The following is a 24,954-nucleotide window of genomic DNA, read 5'->3' on the forward strand; positions in this document are numbered from 1 at the left end:
TCGTCCGATTTGACTGAAATTTTGCACGTGTTGTCTTGGTATCACCTCCAACAACTGTGCTAAGAATAGTTCTAATCGGTTCATAACCTGATATAGCTGTCATATACACCGATCTGGGATCTTGACTTCTTGAGCCTCTAGAGGGCGCAGTTCTCGTCCGATTTGACTGAAATTTTGCACGTGGTGTCTTGGTATCACCTCCAACAACTGTGCTAAGAATAGTTCTAATCGGTTCATAACCTGATATAGCTGTCATATACACCGATCTGGGATCTTGACTTCTTGAGCCTCTAGAGGGCGCAGTTCTCGTCCGATTTGACTGAAATTTTGCACGTGGTGTCTTGGTATCACCTCCAACAACTATACTAAGTATGATTCAAATCGGTTCATAATCTGGTATAGCTGTCATATAAACCGAACTTGGGTCTTGACTTCTTAAGCCTCTAGAGGGCGCAGTTCTCGTCCGATTTGACTGAAATTTTGCATGAGGTGTTTTATTACGACTTACAACAACTGTGCTTAGTATGGTTGAAATCGGTCCATAACCTGATATAGCTGTTATATACACCGATCTGGGATCTTGACTTCTTGAGCCGCTAGAGGGCACAATTCTTATCCGATTTGGCTGAAATTTTGTACAACGGCTTCTCCCATGACCTTTGACATACGTGTCGAATATGGCATGAATCGGTTTATAGCCTAATACAGCTACCCTGTAAACCGATCTCCCTTTTTTACTTCTTCAGCCCCTTAAGTGCGCAATTTCTACTAGATTTGGCTAAAGTTTTATACTATGGTCTCCAATTTTTAATATTATTTTATCCTTTGTTTGCCTAAAAAGAGATACTGTGGAAAGAGCTCGACTAGTGCGATCTATGATGGAGGGTATATAAGATTGGGCCCGGCCGAACTTGGCACGCTTTTACTTGTTTTTGTACTCACTTGGCTTTAATATGTTAATGTTACCTTATTTCCTACGGTTTCTTCATTCTTCTAGGGTCATCTCTTCCGCATACTTACTTTTCCACTCAACTCCTACTTGATGTGACTTTCGAAGCAGAGTCAATAGAATCGCTTCTCGCGTTTCCTTTCCTTTGCTTGTTTGGTAAATTTTTCACCAAATGTCTCATTCGTAATGCCGTTGATTTCACAGACAGATTGCGAAATAAAACATGTCAATTTATATGATATTGGCTTATATTTTGTCCACCTGACCCCCAGGTTGTTATTACAGTCGTTTTCTGGGCAAACATCAGCACTTTGCAAAACAACAAAAAAAAAAAAAGATGTGAAACGCGTGAGGCTTTTAATCAAAAACCTGAACCATATTTATTTGGCTTTCGAAATTCTCTTTTATGGGCGTACATTTGCAACTGGTCAGAAGAGAGGAGCAAAAACAGCAAAAAAAAAACTTCCATTTAAATGGTTTAACAGAAAAATGTTTTATAAGAGCGATTTATTACAATGTCATTATTTATTTAAACTCCGAATGAAATGAGGCAATAAAAACAAGAAACGCTACACGAAAAACACAGACACAAAATAACCTTAAAAAAAGGATTTGAATGGGCAATGCTGTTTAAAACTCAGAATTTGCTGTCCAAAAAAAAATCAGCACTGTAAACAAAAGTGAAACGCCCACAAGGATTTATTAACAAATTCTAGGGTTTTTGTTCGTCATGGGATTTGTTTTTTTTTTACTTTTCATGTGGGCTCTTTCATTGAGGCCTCTTCAATGGTCTTAAATTTTTGCTGGTATTTATTTTTGTTTTTGTTTTTTTCTTGTTTCATTTTTTCCCCCGAATTTGTGGTCGAATTAAATTTGTTAACATAGCGAAATAAATGGTGCGCATTAGACTATTCATTGTGTTTAATTTCGTCATTCTGTTTGCAACACCTCGAAATAGGCGTCTAAGACCCTATAAAGTATTGGGTTGCCCAAAAAGTAATTGCGGATTTTTCATATAGTCGGCGTTGACAAATTTTTTCACAGCTTGTGACTCTGTAATTGCATTCTTTCTTCTGTCAGTTATCAGCTGTTATTTTTAGCTTGCTTTAGAAAAAAAGTGTAAAAAAGTATATTTGATTAAAGTTCATTCTAAGTTTTATTAAAAATGCATTTACTTTCGTTTAAAAAATCCGCAATTACTTTTTGGGCAACCTAATATATATATTCTTGTTCGTCCGTCCGACTGTCCGTCCGTCCGTTCGCCTGTCTGTCAAAAGCACGCTAACTTCCGAAGTAGTAAAGCTAGCCGCTTGAAATTTCGCACAAATACTTCTCATTAGTGTAGGTCGGTTGGTATTGTAAATGGGCCAAATCGGTCCATGTTTTGATATAGCTGCCATAAAAACCGATATTGGAGCTTGACTGTTTAAGCCCCTAGAGGGCGCAGTTCATATCCGGGTAAAATTTAGTTTTAAGTATAATAAAAAAAATTGTCTGAATCGGTCCTTGATGAAGACCGTAGCCTGAGCTGGGGAATATCCACCTTTTTCCACAAGATCGAGCTTTGCGCCCTCCCGAGGAGCGTGAATACCTCTGCCGAGCTGTTGGACGGTATCAATACATTCCGCCGACGCAAAACGCAGCGTAAATATGTCCCCTCTAAACTCGCAGCTCATCATTTGTATGGATGGACCCTCTACAGAGTTCCACACATGTTCGAAAATCCGATCGTTAACCACATCCTTCACTTGGGACCGATGATCTGGTGGAATCCTACCGATATTGATGACTGCATAAGTCAGCTCATCTCTGTTGTGCTTTCTTGCCACTCAGGCGTAAGAGGGCGGCTCCTTACCATTCTCAGCGACCATCTTCCGTGATAGCTGTGGCCTTTTGGAAGTCACAGTCTTCCATGAAGTATCAGGGGCCGTGATTTAGCCGCCACATAAACCGATTTTGGGTCTTGATTTCTTGAGCCTCTAGAGGGCGCAATTCCTATCCGATTTGGCTGAAATTTTGCATGACGTAATTTGTTATGGGTTTCACCAACTGTGCCAAACAAGATTCAAATCGGTTCATAATCTGATATACCTGCTATATAAACCGATCTGGGGTCTTGACTTCTTGAGCCTCTAGAGGGCGCAAATCTCGTCCGATTTGTCTGTCATTTTGCATATGGTGTTTTGGTATCACTTCCAACAACTGTGCTAAGTATGGTTCAAATCGGTTGATAACCTGGTATAGCTGCCATATAAACCCATCTGGGATCTTGAAGTCTTGAAGTCTTTGTTATGACTTCTAACAGCTGTGTTAAGTATGGCGCAATTCGGTAAATAACCTGGTATGGCTGCCATATAAACCGATCTTGGGTCTTGACTTCCTGAGCCGCTAGAGGGCGCAGTTCTCATATGATTTGGCAGAAGTTGTGCATGATTTGCTTTGGTATAACTTCCAACAACTGTGCTAAGTATGGTTCAAATCGGCTCATAACCTGGTATAGCTGCCATATAAACCCATCTGGGATCTTGAATTCTTGAACCGCTAGAAGGCACATGCAATTTAGCATGAGGTGTTTTGTTACGACTTTCAACAGCTGTGTTAAGTATGGTTCAAATCGGTTGATACCCTGGTATAGCTGCCATATAAACCCATCTGGGATCTTGACTTCTTCAGCCTCTAGAGGGCGCAGTTCTCATCCGATTTGGCGAAAATTGTGCATGATGTGCTTTGGTATCACTTCCAACAACTGTGCTAGGTACGGTTCAAATCGGTTCATAACCTGGTATAGCTGCCTTATAAACCGATCTTTTATCTTGAATTCTTGAACCGCTAGAGGGCGCAGTTCTCATCCGATTTGGCTGAAATTTTGCATGAGGTATTTTGTCATGACTTCCAACAGCTGTATTAAGTATGGCGCAAATTGGTACATAACCTAATATAGCTGCCTTATAAACCGATCTGGGATATTGACTTCTTGAGCCTCTAGAGGGCGCAATTGTCATCCAATTTGGCAAAAATTTTGTACAAATGCTTCTCTCATGACGTTCAATATACGTGTCTAATATGGCCTGAATCGAGCAATAGCTTGATACTCCTTGACTCCCATATAAACTGATCTCCCTATTTTGCTTCTTGAGCCCCTACAAGGCGCAGTTCTTAACCGAATGGACTGAAATATTACACAAGGACTTCTGCAATGTTCAGCATTCATTTAGGGTGCAAATCGGACTATAATTTATTATAGCTCCAATGGCGTAACAGTTCTTATTCATTATTCTTTCCCGCGCAAAGAACTCGATAAACGCTATCCATGGTGGAGGGTATATAAGATTCGACCTGGCCGAACTTAGCACGCTCTTACTTGTTTTTTATGATTTTGCTTTACTCTACCAGCCCAGCCATCGGCATCACTTTAATGTTTAAGCTGTGGATTAAAAGCATGTTATTTTTAGAGCATTTGTTCAGTGGTTTTCCCATTAAAGGACATGAAGCTGTGACTGACAAATAGCCTTGTATCGATTCTTCTGTTTTTTGTTCAAAGAAATTTAAGTGATATGCAAAAAAATTTATTTCTGCAGGTGTGATTAATGTTTGCAAAGTTTCTAAAAATGTGTGGGTATGAACAAAAGTTTGAGCATTTTTTATTTGCTTTGCTCTGACCTGGAGTTTTTTTGACAGAATACGTAATGAGTTATGGAAATAAAATGTTAGAATCAGTGTTTTTCCATTATTCTTAGATAAACAATCAAAAGCCCGCTGCAAGACATTTTTGGTACGACCAGCAGTACCGAGATGCTTGTGAGGAAGCCAAGAATGCTTCCTCACATCGCGTAGAGCGCAACGGGTGAAGGAGAGGCATCGCAAGAATGAAAGAGAGGAGAAATTTATGTTTTCACAGAAAGGATAGGGAAATGGATGGACGCGAATGTGAGCGAATCGAGATGTTAAGGCTTCAGAAGAATTAAACAACAAACCTTTTGCTCTATTACACATACTGATAGAATATTATCTGTTCCATTTCTGATAGGATGATAACATTTTTCCTCATATCCGATGGTAGCAGCGTTGAGGATATCGCGGAACCAATTTCGGATTTGTGTTCATAGAATGTATGCCCCCTAGTCATACTGACAAGGCTGTATGAGCCTATGGGTTGCCGTTTAAGCTACTAAAGCCGCAGGCGACATTCCGATGAGGTGTATGTATCAGCTCGTCTGGCGTTTTGGAGAATAGAGACAAAACAGTACATGCCTACTACAGACGAATAAGTTTCCTTCCCACCGCATGCAAGGTGATCTCGAGGGATCTGTGCAAAAGACTACAATCAATGAAATAATTGGGCCTTATCAAAAAGGCTTTAGGCCTGGTAAATCCACTGTTCACATTTCACCAAATCCTGGGAAAGACCCGAGAGAAACCAATGACACTCGGTACTTCCTGTCGACAAGATGGCTTTGAAAATCCTCTATGTTTAAAAGTAGTTAATAGCATCTTTTAGATAAGTATCCCTGCAAGATTATATAAGAACTTGAGAAGAGCTAGTGTTACTCTCCGAACCGTTCGATGCTAAACGAGGTTTTAGACAGCGAAATAGGTTATCGTGCCATATCTTTAACATACTGCAGGAGAAGATTTCACGAGATGCCGGTGTGAATAGCGATGGCACTCTATTCACAATGGAACATGGTTCCAAAGCATGGTGGCTAGCGAAAGCAATCGAGCAAGTACTTAGAGTGTTTCATAGAAAGATATCTCCATGCATTTTTGGACCAATCAGCGTTGATGGAGAATATCAGCTTCGTATGAATCACGTGCTGTATGAATTGTTTTACAAAGTTGGCATAGTAAAACGCATCAACTTAAAGCGAGCACGTTGCACAATGGAATGGGAGTGAAAAAAACTAGTCACAAATTTGTCATTTAAATATGGGTACAGATAACTCTATGAGTTATCAAGAAGTCAAGACCCAAGATCGGTTCATATGGTAGCTATATTAAGTTATACACCGATTTAAACCATTCTTAGCACAGTCATAGCAAAACACTTCATGTTAAATTTCAGTCAAATTGGATGAGAATTGCGCCCTCTATTGGCTCAAGAAGTCAAGATCCAAGATCGGTATATATGGCAGCTATATCAGGTTATGCACCGATTTAAACCATATTTGGCACAAATTTTGGAATTCATACCAAAACACCTCATGCTAAATTTCAACCAAATTGGATGAGAATTGCGCCCTCTATTGGCTCAAGAAGTCAAGATCCAAGATCGGTATACATGGCAGCTATATCAGGTTATAAACCGATATCAGCCACACTTAACACAGTTGTTGGAAGTCATACCAAAACACCTCATGCGAAATTTCAGCCAAATCGGACGAAAACTGCGCCCTCTATTGGCTCAAGAAGTCAAGACTCAAGATCGGTTTATATGGTAGCTATATCAGGTTATGGACCGATTTGAACCATACTTAGCACAGTTGTTGGAAGTGATACCAAAACAGCACGTGCAAAATCTCTGCCAAACCGGATACGAATTGCGCCCTCTAGATGCTAAAGAATTCAAGATCGGTATATATGGCAGCTTTATCAGGTTATGGACCGATTTCAGCCATATTTGGCACAAATTTTGGAATTCATACCAAAACACCTCATGCTAAATTTCAACCAAATTGGATGAGAATTGCGCCCTCTATTGGCTCAAGAAGTCAAGATCCAAGATCGGTATACATGGCAGCTATATCAGGTTATAAACCGATTTCAGCCACACTTAGCACAGTTGTTGGAAGTCATACCAAAACACCTCATGCGAAATTTCAGCCAAATCGGACAAAAACTGCGCCCTCTATTGGCTCAAGAAGTCAAGACCCAAGATCGGTTTATATGGTAGCTATATCAGGTTATGGACCGATTTAAACCATACTTAGCACAGTTGTTGGAAGTGATACAAAAACACCACGTGCAATATCTCAGCCAAATCGGATAAGAATTGCGCCCCCTAGATGCTCAAGAATTCAAGACCCAAGATCGGTTCATATGGTAGCTATATCAGGTTATACACCGATTTAAACCATACTTAGTTGGAAGTAATGCCAAAACACCATGTGCAAGATCTCACCCAAATCGGATAAAAATTGGGCCCTCTAGAGGCTCAAGAAGTCAAGACCCAAGATCAGTTTATATGGCAGCTATATCAAAACATGGACCGATTTGGCCCATTTACAATCCCATCCGACCTACACTAATAAAAAGTATTTGTGCAAAAATTCAAGCGGCTAGCTTAACTCCTTCGAAAGGTTGCGTGCTTTCAACAGACGGACGGACAGACGGACGGACGGACAGACAGACAGACGGACAGACAGACGGACGGACAGACGAACGGACATGGCTAGATCGAATTAAAATGTTATGACGATCAAGAATATATACTTTATGGGATCCTAGACCAATATTTCGAGGTGTTACAAACGGAATGACGAAAGTTGTATACCCTCCATCCTATGGCGAAGGGTATAAAAAATTAAACATCAAGCCGATGGCTTTGAAACAGACACATTCTGTTACAGACAGATGCAAATAGTGTGCTTAGAATATGGAAATAACATCTTTCCCAACTGCCAGGCACATTATTCTGCAGAGGCAAAGAAAGAAATCTGGTGACAGATGCAGATGGTGTGCTAAGGATATGAAAATAACATTTTCCCAGCTGACAGTATCTGATATTGAAGCCAATAAGAATATCGCAGAACTAATCTCGCCCTGTCAAAATGAGGTCTACGTAACAGTTACCCGGCTGAAAAAAACAAAGGCAGCAGGAGCCGATGGTTTACCGGCTGAACTATTTGAGAGCGGAGGCGACACACTTGTGAGGAGCATGGCGCCGCTATTGGCGTCGAAGAGGATATCGCAATGACAATCCTGCTTAGTCAAAATAAGGCAGCAGTAGCATATGGTTTATCGGCTGAACTATTTGAGAGCGGAGGCGACACGCTGATGAGTATCCGATATTGGAGCAGATAAGGATATCTCAGAACCAATCCCAAGCCCTATCAAAACAAGTTCGGCGTAACAGTATCCTGGTCAATAACCTGATATAGCTGCCACATAAACTGATCTTGGGTCATGACTTCTTGAGCCTCTAGAGGGCGCAATTCTTATCCGATTGGAATGAAATTTTGCACAACGTGTTTTGCTATGACTTCCAACAACTGTGCCAAATTAGGTTCAAATCGGTCAAAAACCTGATATAGCTGCCATATAAACCGATCTGGGATCTTGACTTTTTGAGCCTCTAGAGGCCGCCATTCCTATACGATTTGGCAGAAATTTTGCATGGCGTATTTTATTATGATTTTCAACAACTGTGCCAAATAAGGTTCAAATCGGTTAATAATCTGATATAGCTGCCATATAAACCGATCTTGGGTCTTGATTCTTGAGCCTCTAGAGGGCCCAATTCGTATCCGATTGGAATGAAATTTTGCACAACGTGTTTTGTTATGACTTCCAACAACTGTGTTAAGAATTTTTCAAATCGGTCAACAATCTGATATGGCTGCCATATAAACCGATCTTGGGTCTTGACTTCTTCAGCCTCTAGAGGACGCAATTGTTATTCGAATTGGCTGACATTTTACACAGGTCTCCAACATATAATTCAATTATGGTCCGAACCGGACCATATCTTGATATCGCTCTAATAGCAGAGCAAATCTTTGCTTTTATCCTTTTTTTGGCTAAGAAGAGATGCCGGGAATGGAACTCGACAAATGCGATCCATGATGGAGGTAAACAAGATTCGTCCCGGCCGAACTTTGCACGCTTTTATTTGTAGTTCAGTTGAATGAAAATCCTTTTCATGCAACTTAACTTAAGGCAATGATCTACGTTCTTTTTTTTGTTAACATCAAAATTTTCACCCAGTGCAATGCTCCGAACAATCTCGTTGACATATTTTTACACACCTCAGCCTTTTGGTGTTAAACTTCAGAAATGCCTTTGCAAAACCGTCGTTTCTCTATTCTAGGCACACACTGACATCCTTTGTGATATGACCTGGCTGTTTGTGTGTGTTCTAGCTTGGCATACAGCTCAGCTCTTTTGCTCCATCTCATGCTCGAACTATTTAAATTTGAGGACTTGTCAGACAGAGACTAAACTGAGTATACAAAACGTGCGCATTCATTATTAACTTTAACGAATTCATTCGAATGCTATGAAACAGCCTTATGTGACACCAACGTCGGTACCAGAGCACAGCAATTAGTGCCGTCAATTTTTTTTTTTGTTGTTGGTCGTTATGCAGTCTTGCAGTAAACAGTGGGTAAAATTATTTGAAAATAAAATAAATTATTCTGATAGAATTTTTGTGATTTCGTAGTTGACTACGAGACTCCTTAAATTAAGAGTGAAATTAATATGGAGATATTGTGAAACTAAATTTTATGAAAAATACATGCTGGGGTCTAGGGATAGTCATCTCGAATAATGGGCCGACTTTTCTTCGCCCAGGTTGCTTGGGTACTATACCGGGTGTTACCTTTCTCTCAGGGGCTATTATCCAAAAGACGAGAGAATGGAGAGTTTTGGAGACATATCCCAGAAAGTCACAGTTTTGTGAGGTTAATGGGCTGGTGGCATCATTGGACCGTACTTCATCAAAAATGATGCGAATTGTAATGTAACTGTGAATGGTGAGCGCTACCGTGGGATGATATCCAACTTTTTTTTGTCCAAAATACAAGAGCTTGACTTGCATGACATGTGGTTTCAACAAGACGGTGCCTCATGCCACACAGCACGCGTAACAATGGACTTATTGAGAGGCGAGGTTCTCCGAACATTTTATTTCACGTTCAGGACCGGTCATTTGGCCGCCTAGATCGTGGGATTTAATGCCTTTAGCCTTTTTTTTTGTGGGGCTATGATAAACTTCATGTCTTTACAGACAAGCCAGCTTCAAATGACGTATCGCATTGGATAACAACATTGAAGCATTTATTCGTGAGATACGGCCGAAATGTTGGAAAAAGTATGCCAAAATTGGACCAAGCGAATGGACTATTTGAGGAGCAGTCACGGTCAACATTTGTATGAAATAATTTTAAAACACTAAATTATTTGGACCGTACTACCGATTCAAAAAAAGATTTCATTAATTTTTCTGATTTTTCTAAACTTTATTTTTGAAAAATATCCTATAGCTCTTAAAAAATCACCCTTCATATAAAAGAGTTGCGTGACTGACCGATTGCTGACTGACTGACTGATCATCGCCCAGCCCAAACGGCTAAAGATAGAAGGATGCAATTTTACACGAATCTTGGTCTTGGTACTAAATAGTACCTAAAAGTAAAAGTACGTTTAGGTACTAAATAGTACCAAAAAGTACGAAATGGTACATATTTGCCCTGCACGAACGGAAAGGACTAGAATTATGTTCTTGAGCTCAAATTATTAATTGGGACCTTTAAAAAAAAGACGTGGAAAAAAAAATTTCTAATCGTACCGAAAGTGGGAGGAATTGTACGTTTAGTACCGCAATTGGTACTATTTGGTACTTTCTTTTGAATTTTGAAACTTGGGTACATTATGCCAACCTTATTTGGGTGAATTTAGCAGTTTTTGGTCATTTGTACATTTAGGTACTGAAAAAGTACCAAAAAAGTACGAAATGGGTGAACTTTGCACAAGGCGGATAGATAGAGATAGAATTTAGATATTTGACTTAAAAGACATCTGGTCCAAAATGATGAGGGTAACGGAAGAAAACGTACCTTTAGTACTGCAATTCGTACCATTTGGTACTTTCTTTATATATGGAGCTAGAGGTGTGAAATTTGGCATGTAGGAACAACGGGGGAAAATGGGGTGACTAAATGATCTATTTAAAATTCCTACATTTTGGTACCAAAATGTAGGGATTTTGGTACCAAAAAGGTACCAACCTTTTGGTACTTTCTTTACAGATGGCGGTAGTGGTCTAAAATTTGGTAGGCAAGTACAAGTAGGAAAAATCTGATGTGTGACTATGATCTTTCTAAATTTCGTACATTTTGGTACCAACATTGGTACAATTTGGTACTTCCTGTGCAGATGGAGCTAGAGGTCTGAAATTTGGCATGTAGGTAAAACTTAGATATATGTGATGGGCGATTAAATGACATGTTCACAATTCCAACGTTTTGGTACCGAAAAAAATACTATGTGGTACTTTCCTTATGTACGGAGCTAGAAGTCCAAAATTTGGCATGTACGTACAACTAAGAAGTAAATGATGGATGACTAAATGATCTATTTAAAATTCGTTTATTTTGGTACCAAAGTTGGTACCATTTTGTACATTCTTTTCAATTGCAGATAGAGGTCCAAACTTTGCCATGTAGGTACAACTAAGAAATGTATGATGGGTGGCTAAATGATCTATTGACGATTTGCACATTTTGGTACGAAAATTGGTACCATTTTGGTACTGTCTTCATAGATGGAGCTAGAGGTCTGATAGTTGGCATGTAGATACAACTAACAAATATATGATTTGTGACATCATTATCTAATCAAAAATTCATACATTTTATACCCACCAGGATGGGGGTATACTAATTCCGTCATTCCATATCTCGAAATATTCGTCTAAGATTCCGACATTCTGAGTCGATCTAGCCATCCGTCCATCTGTCGACATCAAATTAGCGGTCGAACGCGTAAAGCTAGCCGTTTGAAATTTTGCTCAGATATTAAATATTGATGATGGTCGTTGGGGATTATAAATGAGCCATATCGGTTCAGATTTAGATATAGCTTCCATTTAAACTGATCTCCCGATTTGACTTCTTGAGCCCCTGGGAGGCGCAATTTTTTGCCCATTTGGCTGAAATTTTGCACATGGTGTTCTGTTATAACTTCCAACATCTGAGCCAAGTACAGTCAAAATCGGTCTATAACCAGATATAGCTCCCATATAAACCGATCTCCCGATTTGATTTTTATGCCCTTGCAAGCCGCAATTTTTGTCTGATTTGGCTGAAATTTTGCATGTAGTGTACTTTTAAGACTTTCAACAACTGTGCCAAGTACGGTTCAAATCGGTCTATAACCTGATATAGCTCCTATATAAACCCATATCCCGATTTGACTTCTTGAGCCCCTGGAAGGCGCAATTTAATAACAAGCAAATGCATGCAAGAAGTCCCTCTATTGGAGCAAGAAGTCGAGATTTAAGACCGGTGTATATGGTTCCAATATTAGATTATAGGTCGATTTGAACTATACTTAGCAAAGTTGTTGGAAATCGAAACAAACAACTTTATGCAAAATTTTAGCGAAATCGGATGAGAATTGCGCCCTATAGTGGCTCAAGAATTCAAGATCCCAGATCGGTTTTAATGGCAGCTATATCAAGTTATGAACCGATTTAAATCATACTTAACACAGTTGTTGGAAGTCACAACAAAACACTTTGTGCAAAATTTCAGCCAAATCGGATTAGAATTGCGCCCTCTAGTGGTTCATGAAGTCAAGATCCCAGATCGGTTTATATGGCAGCTATATCAGGTTATGAACCGATTTGAATCATACTTAGCACAGTTGTTGGAAGTGATACCAAAACACATCGTGCAAATTTTCAGCCAAATTGGATATGAATTGCGCCCTCTAGGTGCTCAAGAAGTCTAGACCCCAGATCGGTTTATATAGCAGCTATCTCAATACATAGACCGATTTGAACCATACTTACTGCAGTTGTTGGAAGTGATACCAAAACACCATGTACATAATTTCAAGACCCAAGATCGGTTTATATGGCAGCTATATCAGGTTATAGACCGATTTGAACCATACTAAGCACCGTTATTAGAAGTGATATCAAAACACTATGTGCGAAATTTCAGTCAAATTGGACGAGAATTGCGCCCTCTAGAGGATAAAGAAGGAGTAAAGTTTTGACTTCTTGAACCTCTAGAGTGCGCAATTCTTATCGGATTGGAATGAAATTTTGCACGACGTGTTTTGTTATGACATCTAACAACAGTGCCATGTATGATTCAAATCGGTCAATAACCAGATATAGCTGTCATATAAACCGATCTTGTGTCTTGACTTCTTGAGCCTCTAGAGGGCGCAATTCTCATCCGATTGGAATGAAATTTTGCACGACGTGTTTTGTTATGATATCTAACAACAGTGCCAAGTATGATTCAAATCGGTCCATAACCTAATATAGCTGCCATATAAATCGATCTCGGGTCTTGACTTCTTGAGCCTCTAGAGTGCGCAATTCTTATCCGATTGGAATGAAATTTCGCACGAAATGTTTTGATATCACTTCCAATAACTGTGCTAAGTATGGTTCAAATCAGTCCATAACTTGATATAGCTGCCATATTAACCGATCTTGGGTCTTGACTTCTTGAGCCTCTAGAGGGCGCAATTCTTACCCGATTGGAATGAATTTTTGCACGTGGTATTTTGTTATGATATCCAACAACTGTGCCCAATAAGGTTCAAATCGGTTCATAACCTGATATAGCTGCCATATAAATCGATCTGGGATCTTAACTTCTTGGGCCTCTAGAGATCGTAATTATAGTCCGATTTGCCTGAAATTTTGTACGACGGATCCTCTCATGACCATCGACATACGTATTTATTATGGTCTGAATCGGTCTATAGCCCGATACAGGTCCCATATAAATCGATCTCTCTATTTTACTTCTTGAGCCCCCAAAGGGCCCAATTCTTTTTCGAATTGGCTGACATTTTGCACAGGTCTCCAACAACATATAATTTAATTGTGGTCCAAACCGGACCATATCTTGATATCGCTCTAATAGCAGAGCAAATCTTTTCTTATATTGTTTTTTTGCCTAAGAAGAGATGCCGGGAAAAGAACTCGACAAATGCGATCCATGGTGGAGGGTATAAAAGATTCGGCCCGGCCGAACTTAGCGCTTTATATATAAGATGATACATTTTTAGCAGAATTCCAAGAATTTTCCAAGTTTCAGCCCGGCCGAACATAGCATGGCTTTACTTGTTTACATTGCTTTCGATTTCTGATGGTTCAGGTTTTTCGTGTTCTCAGAGACCTTTTGTAGAATTTTGTAACAAACTTTTGTGAAAAATATTTGGAATTTCAAAAGCCACAGGAGGCCGACGTAGCGCAGAGGTAAGCCTGTCCGCCTATGACGCTGAACGCCTGGGTTCGAATCCTGGCGAGACCATCAGAAAAAATTTTCAGCGGTGGTTTTCCCCTCCTAATGCTGGCAACATTTGTGAGGTACTATGCCATGTAAAACTTCTCTCCAAAGAGGTGCCGCACTGCGGCACGCCGTTCGGACTCGGATATAAAAAGGAGACTCCTTATCATTGAGCTTAAACTCGAATCGGACTGCACTCATTGATATGTGAGAAGTTGGCCCCTGTTCCTTAGTGGAATGTTCCTGGGCAAAATTTGCATTTGCATTTTTACATTTTGAAGGAGTTTTTACCATCTTCACGAACCAAACCCTAAGACTGACTTTTAAAAATTTCGTCTTGATTTTCAATACTCTTGACTGTATTCAAGAGTTTTATTCACAGTTCTTATGTCATCCTAACCCACGGTATGATCTTTCACTTCATGTGGCATACACACATTCCGCGTAAACATCCACACAAGCATACCGTTGAGCATTAGGTATGCCCTTACATCGTTACCAACGCATCGTTCGAAATGAAAACTTCTATGTATGTGTGAGAGTACTCGCTGGAGAGGAGTAAGCATTCGTTGGCCAAATTAAAATGTCAATCAAAATGTTGATGTTAATTAACATTTAACCTTAAAAAAAAACTTCCAAATAAAAATGTGCAGACAAAAAAAAAAACAAAATTCTAAGGCAAATGAACGTAAAGACAGAATAATGTTAAAATTATATGTGAATTAATTTCAATGATTGTTACCATAATTGTAGAGATGCAAGATAAGGAGAGGTTTAGGTTAGGCTAGGTTGAAAAGAGGGTGCAGATATTTATCCGCCCCTTACCACTATGGACATACATCTAAGCCAGTATTCGCTCTAAGAGGAGAGGTTTAATGATAAGAAGCTACTGTAAGGATGTATCTGTACTACTATTTAAGATACAAATTACCTAATATCAAGAGCAGCCCCAAAGGACATTTTTAAAGATTTTTTGGTATCATGTATGTTCTGGAATTCTTAACAAAAATTAAATTTTATTTGTTCAGAAATTTCGAAATATTTTTTTAAATTTTTGTCTTTCTGATAGTATTCATAATATGGTGCAAAAAAATAGTCCACTTACCGCAATTATGGTTTCAAATTAATAACAATTTATTTAAAATAAATAGAGGATCTTTATTGCATTTATTTATTCGAAACAAAAAATATTCATTTCACAATTCCTTTACAAATTAAAATAATTATCATAGTTCTTGTATTATTTATTACATTTACAATATCACTTTTACTAAGCGAGCTATATTAGTTATAAATTATATTTAAATAATATTTGCACATATCTTTTCTTATTTGGTTTTTTTGTTTTTTTTTATTATCATTTAAGAATACAAAATTAAATATAGTTTGGCTTTTACACAGAATAAGAGGAATGCTTGGCATTTTTACAAAAAGTTATTACAAATGGTAGCAAATGTAAACAAATGCGGTAAGAGGACTATTTTGATGAGCATTACAATAGGAGTTAGTTGAAGTTAATGTAATAAGTGGTTTGACATTTTAGGTTGCTTTAAATTGGCCTCAATATCAAGTAAAGGAGTATTTTTTGAGAATATTAAGCATTTTTGGGTCTCACATACTTTTTCTAATATATAAAATCTGAAAATATTTTATTGAAGTTTTTTAAAATTTAAAAAGAAAGTCCAAACTCTGAACAATACGTATGTTACTAATCATATATCATTTTTCTTCTTTTTTTTTGCAGAATTTAATATTGTATAAAGGACGAAAATTTTGGTGAGTGAAAGTTTTTATTTAATTTATCTAGTATACACCAAATAGAACATTCCGTTTCACTATTCATGGATATGTATGTAGAACATGTCGCTCTTGGCCAAACATCCTGTAGGAAGTCTGGTACTAAGTCACGCGAAGTCACCACTTTTGTCTACTACATATGTGACATTGTCACCAATTTGTCTACAATCTTGTCTACATTGTTTTTATTGAAAGGTGACAAACTATAATTTACTCTATTTTTTAAGCACCAAATTATTAAAAATGTCTATATAATGTCGCTACAGACATTGACAATGCCACATGTATCACGCAATGTCTCTATATCTTCCCTACTGACTTACTACTGACATTGGCACTATTGACTTCTGAACAACAAGCTCATATAAAATGGCTGTAGAACTGGTGACAAAGTCAGTAGTAGGTTAAGGTTTTTATTTAATTTATCTGATATACACCAGTTGAAAACTTCGCTTCACTATTGATGGATATGTATGTAGAACATGTCGCTCTTGGCCAAACATCCTGTAGGAAATCTGGTGCTAAGTCACCCCAAGTCACCACTTTTGTCTACTATATATGTGACATTGTCACCAATTTGTCTACAATCTTGTCTACATTGTTTTTATTGAAAGGTGACAAACTATAATTTACTCTATTTTTTAAGCACCAAATTATTAAAAATGTCTATATAATGTCGCTACAGACATTGACAATGCCACATGTATCACGCAATGTCTCTATATCTTCCCTACTAACTTACTACTGACATTGGCACTATTGACTTCTGAACAACAAGCTCATATAAAATGGCTGTAGAACTGGTGACAAAGTCAGTAGTAGGTTAGGGTTAGGTTGAAAAGAGGGTGCAGATATTAATCAGCCCCATGCCACTATGGACATACACCTATTGACTTCTGAATTACAAGCTCATATAAAATGGCTATAGCAAAGAGCGTGGGCTTGGGTACAATTTGTTTGTAGAACTGGTGACAAAGTCAGTAGTAGGTTAGGTTAGGTTGAAAAGGGGGTGCATATATTAATCAGCCCCATGCCACTACGGACATACACCTATTGACTATTGACTTCTGAACAACAAGGTCATATAAAATGGCTATAGCAAAACAGCATGGGCTTGGCTACAATTTGTCTGTAGAACTGGTGACAAAGTCAGTAGTAGGTTAGGTTGGGTTGAAAAGGGGGTGCAGATATTAATCAGCCCCATGCCACTATGGACATACACCTATTGACTATCTATTGACTTCTGAACAACAAGCTCATATAAAATGGCTATAGCAAAACAGCATGGGCTTGGGTACAATTTGTCTGTAGAACTGGTGACAAAGTCAGTAGTAGGTTAGGGTTAGGTTGAAGGGAGGGTGCAGATATTAATCAGCCCCATGCCACTATGGACATACACCTATTGACTATCTATTGACTTCTGAACAACAAGCTCGTATAAAATGGCTATAGCAAAACAGCATGGGCTTGGGTACAATTTGTCTGTAGAACTGGTGACAAAGTCAGTAGTAGGTTAGGGTAAGGTTGAAAAGAGGGTGCAGATATTATTCAGCCCCATGCCACTATGGACATACACCTATTGACTATCTATTGACTTCTGAACAACAAGCTCATATAAAATGGCTATAGCAAAACATCATGGGCTTGGGTACAATTTGCCTGTAGAACTGGTGACAAAATCAGTAGTAGGTTAGGGTTAGGTTGAAAAGAGGGTGCAGATATTAATCCGCCCCATGCCGCTATGGACATATACCTAAGCCAGTAATCGGCTTGTTGTGCGCTCTAAAAACTATAAAGTAGCCGTTAAAAAGAAAATGGAAGTTAGGAATTCCGTTACTACTTACAAAATCCTTAATGGTTTTCAATACCACTTCTCGAAGTTGGTTCATGTCTGATATTGTGTCTCCACCTCAATGCCGGTATGTGTTAAACGCCAAAGCCGGGCAATGGTAAAGGAATTACTCCAACGTCTCATCATCTTCCCTCCATGCCCTACACATGCTATCACTTGCCGTACCGATTTGACATAAGTGAGCTCGTAATCCTATATGGCCCTTTATGATACCCATAGCTATGCTGACCTCCTTCTTGCTTCTCTTCAGTAATAGACTCGTCTTCTCACGATCTGGATCCCCCATAGGGTTTTCGTCGTCCCATTGACCGTTTCCACCGGAACCGATCGGGTGGCCACCATAGCGCAGAGGTTAGCATGTCCGCTTATAACGCTGAACGCCTGGGTTTGTATCCTGGCGAGAACATCAGAAAAAATTGTTCAGCGGTGGTTTTCCCTCCTAATGCTGGCAAAATTTGTGAGGTACTATGTCAGGTAAAACTTCTCTCCAAAGAGGTGTCGCACTGCGGCACGCCGTTCGGACTCGGCTATAAAAAGGAGGCCATTTATCATTTGGCTTAAACTTGAACGTAGCGCAGAGGTTAGCATGTCCGCCTATGACGCTGAACGCCTGGGTTCGAATCCTGGCGAGAACATCAGAAAAAAATTTTCATCGCTGGTTTTCCCTCCTGATGCTTTCAAAATTTGTGAGGTACTATGCCATGTAAAACTTCTCTCCAAAGAGGAGAGAACGGCAGCGCGTCGTTCTGACTCGGGTATAGAAAGGAGGCCCCTTATCATTGAGCTTAACCATGATTCGGACTGCACTCATTGATATGTGAGAAATTTGCCCCTGCTCCTTGGTGGAATGGTCATGGGCAATATTTCCAATTTGCATTTGCATTTTACCGACCGTTTCGCTATTCCACAATATTGCATGCGCATTCGTTGCCCACTCCCTTAACTTGAACCGTATCGACCCGAAAGGCTTCGGGTTGACCAAGTTTATTGACGGCAGTCCTCTGTCCTTTACCACCAAATCCTCTGCCCTTTCATTTCCCCTTACTCCGTTATGGCCCAGCACCCAAACGATGCGGATTTTGCCATCCTCAGAGAAGGCGTTAATCTCCTTCTTACACTGCAAGACTGTTCGTGACCTTACCGTCCTGGTTGTTATCTATATAGTGACCAACATTTGTGAGCATTTTCAGTACGCTCCTGAATGTGACACTTCCAATTCATTTTCCTGTTCAAGATCACACCTAAGTATTTGACCTTGTCAGATATCGAAATCGTCTTATTGAGGAAACGTGGTGCGTTAAATTGGCCCACAATGGCAAATTATTGCCCACTCCATGGAAAAAGCCGCAACATCCGTACTTGGGTACTAAAAGCCTCCCCCAAGAAACCCCTGATACTACCAGGAGTGTCAAAGAGGTGAGCGTGAGCGGATCGAGATGTTCAGTAGCCAGAGCGAAGTCCAAAATTTCTACCAAAGAAAGAAACATCAAACCGTTGTCTTTGCTACAGGCATATTCTCCTCCAGAGACAAAGAAGGAAATCTCATAACAGATACAGATAGGGTACTGAGAATATGGAAAGAACACTTTTTCCGACTGCTGGTATCTGTTGATGGTGGCCATGAGAGACCACAAAAAAAAAATTCCTGATGATGTGTAACACCTAGCCAGAAAAACAATAAGGCAGCAGGAGCCGATGGGTTGCCCAATCCCTGACGATGTGTAACACCTAGTCAGTGCTCGGCTGATTCAATTGCTTGAAGAAAGCACTCCCTGCCCCGATAGTATAGCAGCGCAATGGCAAATCATTGCCCACTCCATGGAAAGAGCCGCAATATCCGTACTAAAAGCCCCCCAAGAAACCCATGAAACGACCAGGAGTGTCAAAGACGTGAACGTGAGCGGATCGAGATGTCCAGAGCGAAGTCCAAAAATTCTACTCAAGAAAGAAACATCAAACCGTTGTTTTTGCTACATTCATATTCTCCTCCAGAGACAATGAAGGAAATCTCATAACAGATACAGATAGGGTACTGAGAATATGGAAAGAACACTTTTTCCGGCTGCTGGTATCCGATGATGGTGGCCATGCGAGACCACAAAACCAATCCCTGAAGATGTGTAACACCTAGTTACAACGAGATCCACGTAGCAGTAATCCGGCAGAAAAACAATAAGACAGCAGGAGCCGATGGGTTGTCAGCTGAACTGTTTAAGACCGGTGGCGATACGCTGATGAGGCGTATGCATCAGCTCGTCTGAGCAATCTGGCTAGATAAACGCATACCGTCGGGTATGCGTTCTTCTAGTCTCAATATACAATGTCCTGTTCACAAGAAAGAGGACAGCAAGACACAGGCAGAGGATAGCTGTGAGCATTTCAAAGGCCGGAACTTTGAGGCCCAATTTGTGTGGTATTCATCGCTGTTACGAAAAGCTTAGCTGCGAATTACCGGGCGCATCCACAGGTTGGTGAGGGTGTTATGCTCCATACGGAGGAGCTGCAGCGGCAGTCGCTGATAATCAGCGGTATCAAGCGGAGAGTCTCAATGAGAGGTGGGGCGGCACAGACGACTAAGTCTCCTGGGGCTACAACAGACGACTAAGTCTCCTTACCATCGCAAACAAAATACTATCAAGCGTATTGTGTGAAAGAATAGTCTAAAGTCAACGACATAATTGGGCCCTATCAGTTCGGCTTTAGCCCTGTTAAACTCACCATAGACCACCATATAGCTGCCATATAAACCGATCTTGGGTCTTGACTTCTTTAGGCTCTAGAGGGTGCAATTCTCATCCGATTGGAATGAAATTTTGCACGACGTGTTTCGCTATGATATCCAACAACTATGCCTAGTATGGTTTAAATCGGTTCATAACCTGATATAGCTGCTATATAAACCAATCTTGGGTCTTGACTTCTTGAGCCTCTAGAGGGCGCAATTCTTATCCGATTGGAATGAAATTTTGCACGACGTACTTTGTTATGATATCCAACAACTATGCCTAGTATGGTTCAAATCGGTTCATAACCTGATATAGGTGCCATATAAACCGATCTTGGGTCTTGACTTCTTGGGCCTCTAGAGGGCGCTATTCTTATCCGATTGGAATGAAATTTTGCACGACGTGTTTCGTTATGATATCCCACAAATTTGCCAAGTATGGTGTAATTCGGTCCATAACCTTATATAGCTGCCATAAAAACCGATCTTGGGTCTTGACTTCCTGAGCCTCTAGAGGGCGCTATTCTTATCCGATTGGAATGAAATTTTGCACGATATGTTTTGATATCACTTCCAACAACTGTGCTAAGTATCGTTCAAATCGGTCTATGTTTTGATATAGCTGCCATATAAACCGATCTTGGGTCTTGATTTCTTGATCCTCTAGAGGGCGCTATTCTTATCCAATTGAAATGAAATTTTGCAAGACATGTTTTGCTATAACTTCCTTCCTTCCTGTGCTAAATTAGGTTCAAATCGGTCAATAACCTGATATAGCTGCCATATAAACCCATCTTGGGTCTTGACTTCTTGAGCCTCTAGAGGGCGCTATTCTTATCCAATTTGGCTAAAATGACGTATTTTTTTCTTACTTTCAACAACTGTGCCAAATAAGATTCAAATCGTTGTATAACCTGATATAGCTGCCATATAAACCGATCTTGACTTTTTGAACCTCTATAGAGGTCGCAATTATTATCCGATTTGCCTGAAATTTTGTACGGCGGATCCTCCATTAACATGCGTGTTTGTTATGCTCTGAATCGGTCTATAGCTGCCATATAAACCGATCTTGGGTCTTGACTTCTTGCGCCTCTAGAGGGCGCTATTCTTATCCGATTGGAATGAAATTTTGCACGACGTGTTTTGTTATGATATCCAACAACTATGCCAAGTATGGTTCGAATCGGTCCATAACCTGATATAGCTGCCATATATACCCATCTTGGGTCTTGACTTCTTGAGCCTCTAGAGGGCGCTATTCTTATCCGATTGGAATGAAATTTTGGACGAGGTATTTTATTATGATATCCAACAACTATGCCAAGTATGGTTCAAATCGGTCCATAACCTGATATAGCTGTCATATAAACCGATCTTGGGTCTTGACTTCTTGAGCCTCTAGATGGCGCTATTCTTATTCGATTGGAATGAAATTTTGCACGACGTGTTTTGCTATGATTTCCAACTACTGTGCTGGGTTAGGTTCAAATCGGTCCATAACCTGATATAGGTGCTATATAAACCAATTTAGGGTCTTGACTTCTTGAGCCTTGAGAGGGCGCTATTCTTATCCGATTGGGCTGAAATGACGTATTTTATTCTTACTTTCAACAACTGTGCCAAATAAGATTCAAGTCGTTTTATAATCTGATAAAGCTGCCCTATAAAACCCATCTTGACTTCTTGAGCCTCTAGAGGTCGCAATTATGATTCGATTTGCCTGAAATTTTGTACGATGCATCCTATCAGAACCATCAACATACGTGTTTATTATTGCCTGAATCGGTCTATAGCCTGATACAGCTCCCATACAAATCCATCTCTCGATTTTATTTCTTGAGCCTCTAGAGGGCGCAATTCTTATTCGAATTGGCTGACATTTTACACAGGTCTCCAACATGTAAATTAATTGTGGTCCGAACCGGACTATATCTTGAAATCGCTCAAATAGCAGAGCAAATCTTTTCTTATATCCTGTTTTGCCTAAGAAGAGACGCCGGGAAAAGAACTCGACAAATGCGATCCATGGTGGAGGGTATATAAGATTCGGCCCGGCCGAACTTAGCACGCTTTTGCTTGTTACTATTCCTTTGTTTCTCATAGTAGTTCTCATAGTTTCCCGGAGGTGGGTTACTGGCCCAGCGCCTCAACCGCATGGGTTTTGTGGGATTGCACACGTATCCCTCGTTGTGGCGAGCCGCTTGCTCCTAGATCCGACTCTCGTCTCCAGTCGCCCCTAACCTGGGAACAGACGCTGATATTGGCCATGGGTTATTTAAAGGCGCCAATAACTCGCCTTGTCATCTCGAGTATCATTGGCACTCAGTATTTAATTAAGAGCCAGTGCCATCTGACTCCTCACTGAGACTCTCCTCTCGAAAATCGCTGACTGCCCGCGGCCGCATTTGCAGCTACTCCGCATATACTCAAGAGAATAAATGCTCAAAATAGTTCTTAGAAGAAGATGATAGGTTTAACTCTTCAAGCCAAACATATTTTAGTTCAAGGTTAATTTTTTGTTTTAAGGAAAAATAAGCGTCATCAAATAATCATACACATGGAATAAATATTTTTTATATATATTTTTTTTTTTTCAATTTTTTTTTACCATATATACAAGCTTAGAATAATTCCTTAGATCATCCCCTATCACTTTACAGAGATTAACTCGTTTAGTTGTTATTTTTATTATGTTTAAGAGACTACCATATATTGCTAACGTTGACTTATAGCTACTCTTTGAAAGGGGGGAGGGAGTAATTCTTTGGGTTAAGTTTAATTTCATAGGAACATAAAAATAGTGGCTTAAATTTAAATACTTTTTTTTCTTAGTTTCTTTTGGGTTTTTCATTCTTTGGTAGAGTTGCTTAAATACTTTTAAGTGATTTTTAACTTTTTGGTTTTTGTTGTTTTCTTCTCAAGGATATGGTGAAGTTTAACTTTTTTTGTAGCCTTTTGTTTTGACCCCGACCCCTGATGTTTTGATGGTTGTGGGGGGGGGGGAGGGGCGGTAGTCAAATAAATTAATTTGCAAACTAATTTTCTACTTAAATGTAAGGAAATGATTTGTTTTAACGCTCACCCTGTAATCCAGTTACTTGTTGTGGTTTTTCATAGGTTCGTATGTATTGATGTGTGCTGTACAGTTATACAAGAAGATGCCAATGCGATGCGATGTGATTGTGTGTGTGTGTGAATGATAATATCGTTACTAGATTGCTCAGTTTTGTGGTAGGTAGTAGAGAAGCAGTTGTCCAGTGAAACATTTCTTGTCGTATGTGTTGTGTCTTTCATCCTTGCTTTCTCTCTCTCTCTCTCGCCTCTTTACACCAAAGTCTCCTTCTAAACCAACACCGTCTCCATTTGCTTATTATCGCCACATTTATTGTTATCCAGTGACTCCACGACTATGGTCGCCGAAGCCACTGTCACCGAATCTCAGGGGCCATATGGTGTCACCGTTAACGAGGCAGCATCCGAGGCCCGCGATACACAGCATGCCAAGCTGGAGGCATAATCGTGATGATGATGATGATGATGGCTAACACTGCTGCCATTGCGTTTTGGTCATATTGCAGAGACCTGCTCCAGTTCAGCCGATGAACGGCCCGAATTCATGGCCACCACATGTTTCGCCGCATAATCGGTGACAAAGCGATCACTGTTGCGTGGATGTATGTTGCCTATATCCTGATGGCAACACCAAGGATTGCGTGTGGTTAGTATGCGTTTGAATGCATCACGAAACTCCTTATTGAATATGGAATAGATGATGGGATTGAAGGCCGAATTGGAATAGCCCAGCCATGAGAGAATCTTAAAGGTCTGTCCACCAATGCAGGTCTTGCAAAATGCCGCCACTATGTTCACACAAAAGAAGGGCACCCAACAGATGAGAAAGACACCCATGATGACACCCACCGTCACGGCTGCCTTATGATCGGACACATGATACGGTGAGCTGTGATGCAGATTGCGAACTTTAAATTTTTTCTTTTCCTGCGGCTTAGTTCGTCGTATGCTTTTGTAGCGTTGCTTTTCGGCCACCTCGCCTGGACGGGTGACGGCTTTGATTGATTTCACATGTTTCTGGGCATAGCAATAGAGCCTGAAAGGAAAACAAAGAAAATTGAAGAAAAAAAATGAGTTTAAGGCCTTTTTAAAGAGCAGTTCTTCCCTTTGGGCATCAAGACAATAGAAAACTGTTTTTGCATGCCGTTTCTGTCTTTGACTTTGAGTATTTAAGCGCTTTTTTAGATCTTTTTCCTTAAAAAAACGGAAACTTTGTGGCAAATGGCTAACATCCGTTGCTTTATGAATAGAAATGGTTGTGGTTGGCTTTTGAATGCCAACCAAACATTGCCCATGAACATTCCACTAGGGAACAGGGGCAAACTTCTCACACATCAATGACTGCAGTCCGATTCAAGTT

At 39.9% G+C, this 24,954-nt stretch overlaps 1 protein-coding gene across 2 annotated transcripts in view; it reads right to left on the reverse strand.

Annotated features, from left to right (window-relative positions):
• Nucleotides 1-23,136: 23,136 nt before the first annotated feature.
• Nucleotides 23,137-24,954, reverse strand: part of LOC106089490 (dopamine receptor 1) — a 266,083-nt gene continuing 264,265 nt past the window's right edge. For both annotated transcript variants that reach the window (XM_059361340.1, XM_059361339.1), the window contains exon 6: nucleotides 23,137-24,630. In XM_059361340.1, coding sequence (XP_059217323.1) covers nucleotides 24,090-24,630 — 541 coding nt within the window. In that variant the 3' untranslated portion in view covers nucleotides 23,137-24,089. The remainder of the gene's footprint in view (nucleotides 24,631-24,954) is intronic.

This window comes from Stomoxys calcitrans, chromosome 2 (assembly GCF_963082655.1).
Source record: "Stomoxys calcitrans chromosome 2, idStoCalc2.1, whole genome shotgun sequence".
Classification (NCBI taxonomy): Eukaryota; Metazoa; Arthropoda; class Insecta; order Diptera; family Muscidae; genus Stomoxys; species Stomoxys calcitrans.